The sequence below is a fragment of the Mus pahari genome, chromosome 1 (assembly GCF_900095145.1).
Source record: "Mus pahari chromosome 1, PAHARI_EIJ_v1.1, whole genome shotgun sequence".
NCBI classification, from domain to species: domain Eukaryota; kingdom Metazoa; phylum Chordata; class Mammalia; order Rodentia; family Muridae; genus Mus; species Mus pahari.
In genome coordinates, this window is record NC_034590.1 from 83,331,691 (window position 1) to 83,345,090 (window position 13,400).

General features: G+C 35.3%; 1 protein-coding gene across 2 annotated transcripts in view; it reads left to right on the plus strand.

The window, feature by feature from the left end:
• The window catches only part of Far1 (fatty acyl-CoA reductase 1), a 54,116-nt gene that overhangs the window by 36,010 nt on the left and 4,706 nt on the right, over nt 1-13,400 (plus strand). The window contains exons 10-12 of one of the 2 annotated variants that reach the window (XM_021193583.2): nt 111-282; nt 7,664-7,793; nt 12,810-12,937. In XM_021193583.2, the coding sequence (XP_021049242.1) occupies nt 111-282; nt 7,664-7,793; nt 12,810-12,937 (430 nt within the window). The remainder of the gene's footprint in view (nt 1-110; nt 283-7,663; nt 7,794-12,809; nt 12,938-13,400) is intronic. The other variant, XM_021193575.1, reaches the window with a different exon arrangement.

Sequence of the window (13,400 nt, forward strand, 5' to 3'; positions counted from 1 at the left end):
AAGTTTGGATAATAAACTATTGTCATATATTGAGTTCTAGGTCTAACTTTAGGTGCTTTTCTGAATAACAAATAACATTTAAAATGCTTTAACACTTATTTTTCCTACAGGAGATTATCTAAATCATTCCTTCAAGATGAATCCTTTAAACCAAGTATTCAGGCACCCCTATGTTAAATTCTATTCCAACAACCTAATGCTTCATTATTCGAAGGGTGTCAAACATACAGTACCTGCATTATTGCTCGATCTTGCACTCAGGTTGACAGGTCAGAAACCGTGGTAAGAAGAATAGCAGTATTACACTGTGTATTGGTAAGGTGGTGGAAGCTTGCTGAAGAGACACCATGTCGCTAGCATGAGCTTACTTTTAGAATTACTAACCTAATTAAGTGCAATCACAATCAAGATGCCAGGACATTTCCTAGAAATTGGAGATGTTTGGAGGCCAAGAATGGACCTCATCATATTGGGTCATTGATTCTCCAAAATCCCATTATAATAGGAAATGTCTTACTTCAGGATTGTCATTGTTATTATAAGCTGAAATTGAATATTTTTCCTCTCTTCCTTAATAATCTTCGGGCGAGTTTTTACAGGGGATTCAGAGTAAAATATTTTGCATTAAAGTAGATGGTTTAGTTTTATATGGAAAATATAGGATGCTTCTAGAAAATTACTTGAAATATCTTAGCTACTTATTCAGCTTATAATATGGTAATTACATTTTTGACTAATGTTCTAGTTTTTAAAAGTTTAAGCACAGAAAACTTGCTATTTTCATATAGCTGTAATATCCTTTCTTTCTTTTTTTTTTTCATTGAAGCCCTACAAAGTTCTCCTACTGTCTTAATCACATAGTGAAATGTATTACAAAATGTTTATTTTAAAACTATATTAGTATCTTTGATTGGCAAGTTCACGATTTGAGTATGTATTTTCAAAGATGATGATTCCAGGACCTCTATCACTGTTGAAAAAATAAAAGTTAGGTATTTGCCAGTTGGAGGATCTCAGGATGGGAATAACCATGGAAACTTTCAGTATATTGAATAGTTTAGGATGTTTCTAACTATATATTCATACTGAAATAAGGGGAAGTATTGAATAGAACAACTTACAGAACAAACATTTCAGGTTTTCTAGAATGATTTGCAAAAGTAGTTTTGCTATGTTAGTGCTTTTTCATGGTTAAAAATCAGATAAAATTAATGATTTGCTAATGCATATTTATGTTAGTATAGTTGCTATAATTACGGCAGAAAAGGCAAAACTGGCTCCAAAACATAAAATAGATTTTACACCTTATAGTACCTTGCAAAGAGAATGGGTTAATTCCTATTAATTAAAAGTTAATTCATTTTATTCTTTGAGGATTTTTGTACAGTAATCGATATATTTTGATCATTTTCACCCCAACTCTTTCTATATCCACCTTTATATTTTGGGAGGAGGGGGGAGAGGGGTATTGGTTTTTATGAGATAGTGTTTCTCTGTGTAACAATCCTGGCTGTTCTGGAACTCACTTTATAGACCAGGCTGGCACTGAACTAAGAGATTTGCCTGCCTCTGCTTCCCAAGTTCTGGGATTAAAGGCGTGTGCCACGGCCACCTGGATTATATTATTTGTTTTAAATAACCCATTGAGTACCCATTTATGTTGTCTCCTTATAGTGTTGGTGTGGGGCATTCCACTGGAATATGTTGGACCTACCCAGGGACCCATGCCTGAGGAAAACTGACTCTCCCTCCACTGACAACTATCAGCTGTCAATTGAGCTTTTTAGCTAGGAGTGGAGACACATGAGACCCTGCCCCTCCCTTTTGGATGTTAACTGGCTTTATCTTGTTCAGGTCTAGTGAAGGCAGCCACAGCTGACAGCTCAGTAAACTTAGAAATATTTATAATAAAAAGAAAAAAAAGCCCATAGTTACTAAGAGTAGAGAGATGATACTGCTGTATACCAAGTCATCTCAGTGATTAAGACAGTCATCATTCCTCTCTCTCTCTCTCTCTCTCTCTCTCTCTCTCTCTCTCTCTCTCTCTCTCTCTCTTCTCTCTTCTCNTCTTCTCTCTCTCTCTCTCTCTTATGTTAATCTTGGGATCAGGAATTTGCAGAGGAATTGGCATGTGTAGTTTTAGTTTAAGATTTTTCATGTGATCAGATGGAGCTGAAAGAGCTGAAGTCTGATGGGAGGATGGGTATTCCATCAGCCAGGACCCAGGTATTATTGTCTCTGTCCATCAGGATTGCTTTTTGTAGGATCTTTTTAAGGCCTAGGGGTTGCCTCTAAGAATTAACTTTTGCATGGCAGCTAAAGTGGTTGAGCAAGTAACATGGAAGCTAGAAAATACTGCATTATCATTTTTGCCTTGTTTGTTCTTTGAGATAGGATCTCATGTAGCCCAGGCTGGCCTCAGATTGAGAGCCAGAATCATAAGCAAATGCCACCATTTTTTACTTACTCACCATTTGGCTTACCTCTTTTTTTAAATTTTTTTTAGTTGCAAGCAAATCACAAATCCTCTTAGATGTAAGGAAAGTGGGTGTTCTGGAGAGGACTCAGATCCTGAAAATGAGGAAGTGAGAGGAATGGCTTTCAGCCATTTTTGGAAAGTACAGTCTATAACAGTTGACCTTCTGGCCCAGAGAATTCACATTCTTCTGCCTGAACAATGCAGTTAATTTTTTTCTTCTACAAACCCCTATGGTATCAGCTGAATGTCAGGGTTTTACCATTTAAACCTGATCCAGTCACAGAAATGGTTGTTTATTGCTGATGATACTCCTCATATGAAAGAAAACCTATGAAACAAAACAAGTTAGCAGCTGCCCATATATTCTACATATTCTAGCATAAGATAATGGCTTCAGACAGTGTTTTAAACATGAGAAAAATGGAAGGCACACAGCAGACACTGTTCTCTACACAGTTTCAATTGAAGTCCAGGTATATGTTGACAGCTGGGTCACTCCTACTCTCTGAGTATTCTCCAACCTTCCTCTCCCCCACCCCACTGTTAAAAAAGGGTCCATGTAAGACTGAACAGATTACTAATTCTACTTCTTGCCCATAAAAAGACTACAGGAAAGGGGTCAGAAAACCTTTCTTATAAAGGGCCGTGTTGTAAATATGTAGACCTTGAAAGCACAGAGTTCTGTTGTTACTTTCTGCCTTGGTGTTAAAGAAAGAAAGCAGTCATAGACAGTTTATAAATAATGAACATGATTGCTTCAATAAAACTTTATTCACAAGATAGTAATAGAGTGTGCTGGCTGTGTGGACTTTTGTTTACTGACACGCTACAGAGACATTTTTATTGGTATACTTTCCCTTTTGATATAAATTCATGTGGCTTTTAAAAGGTTTCCACTATGTATTCTAAAGATAATCCAAAGAGATGGACTCAGATAAGATAGGTCAGAGCCTGTTCACAAATCTCTTTGAGACAAGCCTTTAGGTCTCATCAGGATGCTGTGGAGCAGTACCTATAGATATTAAATCTTTTCTCCTTAAAACCGGTCATCTAAACAGTAGAGAATGTGATCAATGTGTCTTTACAATCTGGAGAAGTTTTTCTCATTTGTTTTTGTCTTTCTATCTGAAAGGTATCACAATGTAGTCTTAAAGAATCTCGTATCTCTGTCTTTTATCTCTACCCTGATTTTGATTTATGCTCAGAAACTATCTTTTCTCCTTTTGTTTTTATTTATTAAATAATTGATGTGATACAACCTAAAATTTCTGAATTCCAGATATAAAAATTAGACTTTTTGAACATTTGATCTGTTACTTAAAATTCACGGACTTGTTAATAGCCTGACAGTAGGTTAGCATCTGTCTTCTCCTGTCTTGTCAAGGCTCTTGATACTTTTTACTTTCCTAAGGGATTACTTCCTGTCTTCTTTTTAATACATTCTTAGCAAACTGGTTAACTGTTACCTGCAAGGGTGCATCACTGGAGTGGTCCAGTCAGCTTTCAGTGTTAGGAATCTAGGGAATTTCTGACTTTCCCATATGTATGTTTCTCCCAGCTTGCTGTGTGCAGCAGTTCCTGTGCAGTGAAATATGCTGCATGCTTTTCAGCTCCCAAGGCAATACAACTGTCTAGCACTGTTCTGCCATTATAAGCCTACAGTACAGTACTTGCATATTAGCCATAGTAGCTTGTGTGCGTGAGTGAGAGAGATACACTGCAGTAAGAAATTACTTTTTAAAGAATTCCTGAGTAGCCTTTACATTTTCTCCAAATTTTATTCAGATAGTCCACTTTGTAAGATCAGCTTTGTCTTCATTCAAGAAATCTTGACTAGATTAAATTTTAGAAATATAGGTCTAGTTTTTATTATCTTCCATGTTGCATAGCTTCAAGTTCTGTAAAGCTTCATCTGACTTTCTTTTCATGGCCCTTTAAGATTTCAGTAAATGAACTCAAATGTCATAATATAGTCTTCTACTTAATTCTAAAATGCCGCAAACTTTAGATTTTTTTATTATTGCCAGTTCTACCCAGTACTAAGATGTATTACTCTGTTGCACGACAAGTCATCATATCCATAATTCCTTAAAGAAAGTTATTTTTTTAAATGTGTCACATTTTCTGTAAGTAAGGAATTCTAGAAAATTGGTGTGAATGACTTTGGCTAAAGGTCTTTAAGCTTGGTCAAATGGACATGAACACCAAAGAGAGTTGTTAAGGGAGAGTAAGCATAGTAGCCAGGTAGCTTTCTTTCTTCTTTCATGTAGAGTTAGACTCTCCATGTGTTGTCTGCACATGGTCTGGTTTGAGCTTCCTTGCAGCATGAAAGCCTCAGGGGTCATTGAACAGCGTGCAAAGTGACTGAAGTCTTCAAGGGTGAGTATGATAATGAACAAGGCAGACTACTCTTAGTACCTTTCTTTTCCAGCCTGTGAAGTCACCACCTCATTCTAATGCTTGACAGATAATTCCCCCTGTGGGACGTTAGTCTAGGTAACAGTGTACCTTACAGGATGGATGATAATAGTCTTACCTGTATCAGAGCAGGAATAACCTGAGACCTCTGTAAGTGTATAAAATAAAAGCAACAAGGAGTAGGGTATGGTGCTGCAGCCTGTAATTTGTGTACTCAGGAAGCTGAAGCAGAAGGATTTCCAAGCATTTGAGGTCAGCCTGGGCAACATAGTTTCAAGTCAGCATAGAATAATTAAAACCCTGACTCACAAAAACAGAAGTAAATAAAAGCATCAAGAGATATAAAAGTTTACTTAGGCAATGTATACATGTTAACTAATGTCTCAGTTTATTCTTTGGATGTTTACTTAGTCAAGAGTAAGTAAATATTACAACTTATATAACCCTGATATAATACTTCATTCTATATTAAACTAATGTAATTCATGGTATCCAGTTTACTCATTTATATGATTTTGAGTGTAAGCTAGATAAAAATCTGACTTGCTATATATTTTAAAATAATTGTTAAGTTCTATTTCATAATATATAGATTTTTGCTTATAAAGAGACCAGAGTACATATCTAGAATCATCATTAAATTTTCTTCATTTAACATTACATCATTGTTACAAACAGCATCTTTTGAAAAGTTGCTTCATGTTTTTTTGTTGTTGTTTTGTTTAGTTTAGCATCTCTGAACCTGGCATTTTTCATCCATACAATTCTCAGCTTGAGGACATTTGACAATATCACAAAGGGGGAGAGTGTGCTTCCCCTCAACCCCCAGTGTGCTAAGGCCATGGATGCTGCCAAGTATCTTAGTACATAGATTATTTGTGATAGCTAAGGTTGAGAAACCCTAGATTAGATAATTATTACAATCTGGCCTTGCTGTTAACTGTGAGTATACTGTAGAAGTTATTTTAGGAAAGAATAAATACATCCTCAGCAGGTACATGACAGTGCAGTCACAAGCATTTACTCTGGCCTGTTGAACCAGAGTGATGGTACAGGTTTAAGTGTACTTTGATTTCCTGATAATATTGTTTATAAATTTCTCATGTCTGTGAATTTTCAAATCTTCCACCCCCTTCCCTCTCCTTTTTTGGAGACCGGGTTGAATTGCAAACCATGCTTACTCCACATTCATGGCAGTTCTTTGTCTCACCCTCCCAAGTGTGAGCTTGGGATTATAAACTACCATGCCTGGGTTCGTTCATGTTCTCTCTCTCTCTCTCTCTCTCTCTCTCTCTCTCTCTCTCTCTCTCTCTCTCTCTCTCTCTCTCTCTCTCTCTCTCTCTCTCTCTCTCTCTCTCTCTCTCTCTCTCTCTCTCTCTCTTTAATATTTTTTGATGAATCAAGGGTTGATTTTTAGGGCACCTGTATCACTTGAATGAATTTACACATGAAAATAGGCAAAACCTGACATTTAAGGAATCAGGGAGAAGAATGTTTCAGGAGACTACTAATTGGAAAAACGATGTGAACTATGTATATTTGGGATGAAATTAATGTATATTATTCTACCTGTGATACTGTTTTGATTGTTACAGATTTGTTACATCTGTAAATAAATTTTAATAGAAAAGTCTTATTTATTAAAGCAACTTTCCCCAATCTATATGGTTTATTTCTAGATAATAGCTTTGGTTGTTGGATAATTCTTTTCATGTTTAATGGAGGATTTATTTTGGAATTCTTTAGTGAATGAAAGTTTTTCTTTACATTGTCTGTACTGCCTCATTTTCTTTAAGTATTTAGGTTTTGGGGTTTCTTTATAAATGTATTGAATGTGTTACCATTGTTTCTTAGCTAATGATGCTGCTTTTATTTTCTTCATTATTTTTCATATTCTGATTTTCTCCCATGTTCTCCATTTGTAGATCCCTTAATTTGGGGTCTTTCTAAATTTCATATACTTTAAGCTAATTCTTGTGGGAATGTATGTGGAATTCTTATATTTCTTGATTATTTTTCTGGTGTTTTGGTGTATATTTGATTCAGAAAGCTCTTAATTATTGCTCGGATTAGTGCTTTGGTATCAATGACTTGTGGCAAGTGATAATAAATAAAATTGCAGATAAGATTAAGGTTCCTTGCCCTTAAAAAGAAACAAAGAAGTATTATACTGTTTTGTTTCTCTAAGGAAGAACATAGGTGAGGCCTGAGGAGAAGAATATTTCTGAAAATCCTCAGTATTAGTCATTGATTTCACAGCACATCGAGATAATCAGGAGTGGTGCCAATCACTGTTGAAGAGAAAGTTCTTGTATTTTTTTAATAGAGTTGACTAAATGGCCAAAGAATATTTCTGTATATCTACCTCAGTGATGCTGGAGCACTGGGATTATAACATAGTTGTAGGATCCTTGTTATGGATTCTCCTAAGTTCAGGAAAGCTAAAGGGAGACTAAACTGAATCCTTTTGTGTAGTGTGATATATAGAAAATTTGAATTTAAACTTTAGTCATTTGAGAATTCTGTATCAGCAGAACTTTATGCAGGCAATATTAAATTTTAAATTCCCTTTGCTGCTTCTTTTAATTTGTTTTTCCATTTTAGAATTATAAATTATTCTCCCAAGATGCAGAAATATTCTGATTCTCTGCTGGTTTGATACACTTACTGAATCATAGTTGGGATACGTGGTTGGAACCTGTGTGGTAATGGGATTTTACACAGTCTATATACTATATGAATTTCTTGATTTTTCTTGAAACGCAGGATGATGAAAACAATCACTCGTCTTCACAAAGCCATGGTATTTCTTGAGTATTTTACAAGTAACTCTTGGGTTTGGAATACTGATAATGTCAATATGTTAATGAACCAACTAAACCCTGAAGATAAAAAGGCAAGTATTTTCTATTTTGGGGTTAGAAAATATGACCAGTAGGCACCCTGAAACCTAGCCATTTCTAATAACTATCACATAGGAAAGTCATTGATCTCATATGTTCTCAGTGTTTAAATCTTAATATTTATAAGGAGATAAAATTTGCTTTTTCTTAAAACTGATACAGAGTATTTGAGAGTAACAAAGGCTTTTCAGATTAAATTGTTATTCCTTCCTGTAAGGTTGAGTTGAAAGAGAACTTTAACATCTTTGTGGGTTTTATGTAAAGAATACCTTGTTTTCTCTAAATTGGGGGGGGGGGGAGGGCGGCACTAAGGGGAAGTGGACTCCAATTACTTTTTTATATTGTATGCGCTTTGTCATTTCATTTTGCTTATTTGAAAATTAAACTCTGTTCCTTCTGAAGTTAACTTAGATTTTGTTTTGCTTTGTTTTGTTTTGTTTTTGTTTTGTGAGACACTATCTCTCTATAGCTATTGGGATACTCACTCTGTAGACCAGGCTGGCCTCAAACTCCCAAAGATCCACCTGCCTCTGCCTCCTGAGTGCTGGATTACAGACCTGTGCTACTATGACCCAGCTACCTCATATATTTTAGCATATTTATCTGTCTTAAGTTAAACATACTCAGTTATTTTCCTTTAGGGGATAGAAGTACTAGGGGTTGAACCTAGAGGCTTATTCTCAGTAGTTTCCTCCTTAAGGTAGTTATGGTTTTGCTATGCTAATGTTTTGAGCCCTCCAAGCATGCTGAGTTTACATCTAACTGGGGTTCTCCAGGTCAAGCCCCACAATTAGGAGACATTTGCTCCATCTACTTTCATTCTCGGAGCTTCTCATTTTCTTTCTGTCTGACATGTATTTAGAATATCAGAGTATGGCTTAGTTAGGAGATTGATCATAGTGAACGTTCAGGTTTTGATTGTTAGTCTTTAGTTCACTCTAGGGTTTTCGTTTTGTTTTGTTTTTAACACTAGTGCAGCACATTAAGAATTATTTTATGTTCTGTCAGTTTTGTTGCAGTTGAAAAGTCAGTTATTTGTTTTTCTGGCTCTTTTCTAGGTTTTCCACATTTGATGTTCCGAAACTTTGGGCTTTCTATACCTGTAGATGGGTGTTTTTCAGCAATTTGGGAATTTCTTAAGCATTTGTTTCTTCAGATGCTACTACTTCTCTACCTCCTCACAGAATTGTTATATGGTAGACCATGGTGACCTTGGGTCTATAACTGCAATTAAATACTTGGCTTTTGGACTAAAGTGTAAATAATTTAAATTTTTCAACAGAAAGTCAGCTGGGTTGAAACCATTCCATTGAGTTTATATGCTTTCATTTTTAGAAAGTTCAACTTAATCTTGGATATCTCTTCATAATTGCTGTAAATCCTTTCTCTCGTAGTTCACATTTAAATGATAGGCAGTGTCCGATTCTGCTGTTTGAGCCCAGTCTAAAACCAGGGTACTTTGTTTCCAAGTTGTCGTTTTGCTAATCATTATTCGTTTTTCTTTAGTTCATAGTCTTTGAGGATTCTATTGAGTTTGGGGGGACATAGATTAAAGTTGAAGTTTTTTATAAGAATTTGCTATCAAGGAGGCCTTCATAAAACAGAGCCTCTAAAACGTGTGCTGAGGATTTCACCTTTGTTGAGGTGAATGCAGTTATATAGACCAGAAGACTGGATCAGGGTTAGTTTTCCAAAGAGACTTTCTTTTCATCCATTGCATTAATTTTTAAAGTATTTGATTTAACCTGATCTCTCAAAAATACTTTGAACATATCAAAACTTTAAAATAATTTAGATCATTTCAGTTAACTTCTTTCATACTTTTCATTTGAAACCCAATGCACCTTTTGCATCTTAGCATATCTAATGTGGATAAGCCATAATCAGTTCATGTTGCTTGTGAATTCCATATTGAAAGTAGAGAACCAACCCATTCCACTAGCTTGGTAGATAAGAGGTTTCAATCTAAATGTTTTATTTGATTTTTTTCCTTGCTCTGAAGATATAGCTCTTTTATTTTACTTAGTGTGTGAGTGCATATATGTGTTTGTGTCTTGATATCTGTATCTATTTTCTACTACAGTGCTTATATAGAAATAGTGGTGTCAGTATTCTTTGAATTATAGATGAAGAAGATGAACAATTTACAGAACAATTTACAGAAAATGATTTGTGACTATTTAAAAAACATTTGTAAGAATGGAAGTCAAAAGTAGACTGAATTGTATTTGTTATTTACCAGATTTTTAAACATGCAGGCTTTGACAGCATACTCTAGTAGGCCTTGGCCAAATTCATTTATTACTAGTAGTAATGTGTGGTTTGTCTGTCTTCAACTTTGTGTTCAGCTAGTTTGCATTCTTATCTTTTAGTCATGTCTCTTGTAAACAACATAGTTGTTGTTGTTTTTGTTGTTACAGTCTGTTAGTTATTGACCCTTTTTGGAGAATTTAATCTGCACTGTAACCTGTAATTTTGGAGTTATATGTTGTGCTAAGATAGATCCTTGTAAGTGGGTGAGCTACAGCCCAACCTCAATTTTAGATTTAAGTTTCAGTGCTTCACTTTGTTGCACCTAGCTTAATTATCTTTTCTGTTTTCTTTTTCCCCTGGTTTTTAGTCTCTTAGATACAGTCAAAGTAAGACACAAGCTGGCCTTAAACTTTAACTTAAACTTCCTACCTTCTTAAACGCTGAGATTGTAGGCATGCTCTATACATCTAACCCTTTAGGTTGTTTGTTGTTTTTCACAATTTTAATTTCCCACTTCCTTTAGTTGTATCAAAATGCATTCTTTTCCAATTGTTTTAGTATTTTACTTTAGAAAATACAGGTATTGGGTGTAGTATTCAAGACAGGATTTCCATGGAACTCTCTGTAAACCAGGTTGACCTTGAACTCTCAGAGATCCACTTGCCTCTGTCTCTTGGGTGTTGGGATGAAAGGCATAAGCCACCACCACAGTATCTTTTCTTAAGCCTAACATAAATGGATAGTGTGACCTTTTTTGGATAGAGAATAAACAGTGCCTCTATTTTGCTGTAACAGGTCATTTGTTATTAGTTTTAATTATTATTTATTTATTATTTGATCATTATTTTATTATTTATTTATTAGTTATTAGTTATGTGTTTGTTTTATGCTGGTGTAGGAGAATTACAAATAGGTAATTTCTAATTACTAGAAGTTAGTTCACAGTTCTGGATGCTAAGAAGGGACTGATATCTGATAAATGCCTCCTCTTGCTTCATTTCATGATAAAAGAGCAAGAGAGAATAGGAGAATAGGAACTCACAACCTTATCCCCTTTAATTGACATTGATTCATTTATGAGGGTAGTCTACCCTTATGATGTAGCCGGCTCCTGTTAGTCCTCCCCTTTCAAAACTTCAGTTAAAGATTAAACTTCATCATGTACTTTGAAAGGAACACAAGTAAAATTAGTGCAGTCTATGCAATACATACTCATATAATTAGTCAGAATCATCACCTTTCTGCTGCCTTGATTTTCGTCCACCTGCAGGCATCCACAGAGACTTCTGTGGACAGTCTGGAATCTGGAGTCATTCTACTTCCATCCTAAAGAATACTGTTTAGTGTGATTCTTCATTGTGGATGATACCATATCGCTCCAGTTTTTATTCTTCTGTAAATATCTTTATTTCGTCTTAATTTTTCAAATATCTTTACCTTGATGTGGATTGTTATATTGGTTACATCTGTTGAACACTTTGAAAACATGGTCTTTTGGGTTGCTGTATCTGGTAGTTGTTTTGTAGGTAATCTATCTGGACTTCTTTCTGATTTATTCTTAGATGCCTGAATGTGTATGTATATATGGTAGGTATGGTATTTAAATTTGTGTTTGGTATTTCATCATTTTTGCAGGCAACATGCTCTTAAGTACTCTTTAGCCTCTTTTTTCTCTTGTGGAACTCTAGTCAGTTGGGTACGGCTCCTTTGTGAAATCAAGTCTGCATCCGTGTTGGTGCCATGACACTATCTTTTCATTTCAATACTTTATTTATAATATTTTCCCCTCTAGAACTTGTTATTTTTGGATGATTGTTTATAGTGAATAATTTACTTGTCATTTCACAAAAATACCTGACTGACTGTTTGCTCAAGAGTACTGAACAGTTACAACTTTCTTTCTTCTCCTCTTACTTTATAGAATAGCATTTCTATGAAGTCTGCTTTTCTACATTTATCTACAATTTTCATCAAATTACACAATAGCTGTTACTAAAATCCTAAGCCAGAATTCATGCTAGATTTCGATTTTTATTTTTTTGTTTATGTAGTGTGGGGTGGGGCGGGTTGAGACAGGGCCTCATTGTGTAGCACATTGTCTTAGTCACTGTGAAGAGACATCATGACCAAGGCAACTCTTGTTTTAAAAAAACATTTAATCAGGTTCTTGATTATATTCTCAAAGTCCATTTTCACCATGGAAAAGGCATGGTGGCATGTAGGCAGGCTCTGAAATAGTTGCTAATTCTTAGGCAGAGAGGTCGAGAGCCTAGGCCTGGTATGAGCTTTTGAAACCTCAAAGGCCACCCCAGTGACTCTTCATCCAACAAAGCCACACTTCCTAATCCTTTCAAAGAGTTACACTTCCTAGCGACTGTTCAAATATATGAGTTTATGTGAGTGATTCTTATTCAATCCACCACATAGAGACTGGCTTCAAACTGGTGACCCTCCTGCCTAATGTGTGCTCATATGATAGTGTGTGCCACCATGTTCTGCTTGATTTCTCTTGATGTAAAAATTTTTCTCTAGGAAAATTAACCTTTATCCTATAGAAACTATGTAAGAAGGGGAGGCTGCAGATGGAAAAAATTTGAAATGCATATCAGTTCATATGTAAGTAGTTAGGAGGAACATAGATAAGTTGACAGTAAAAAAGCTAATACTATATTGAAGTGTTATCTTTTCATTTGGGATTATAGTTCAGAAGAATAATTTTTGGCAAATTACAAGAACTTTGTTCTTTCTTACTATAGACTTTTAATATTGATGTACGGCAGTTACATTGGGCAGAATATATAGAAAACTACTGCATGGGGACTAAGAAATACGTACTGAATGAAGAGATGTCTGGCCTGCCTGCAGCTAGGAAGCATCTGAACAAGTAAGTATGCAAAGGCTTGATGAAAATTTTCCTTATTTATGAAATATTACACAGTTTGCTTTGATAAAGGAGTATTTTAATTAAAATAATGTATTATATTTTAAAAAATGCTTAGCCTTGGGTTTGTAACAATGTGGTATTTATCTAATTTAAGATTATTAAAAGACTGGAGACATGGCTCAGTGGTTGAGAATACTGGCTGCTGTTCCAAAGTAAAGATTATTAAAACTTAATATCTTCATTATAATGTATGTATACTCCTGACTATGAACTTTGGGTAGAACTAAGTTTTGAAAATCACTATTTGCTTCTAATACATTTCTATTGAAAAAGTAAAAGTGTTAGCAGAAAATGAAAATATCTTTTGAAGCCGGGCGTGGTGGCGCACGCCTTTAATCCCAGCACTCGGGAGGCAGAGGCAGGCGGATTTCTGAGTTCGAGGCCAGCCTGGTCTACAGAGTGA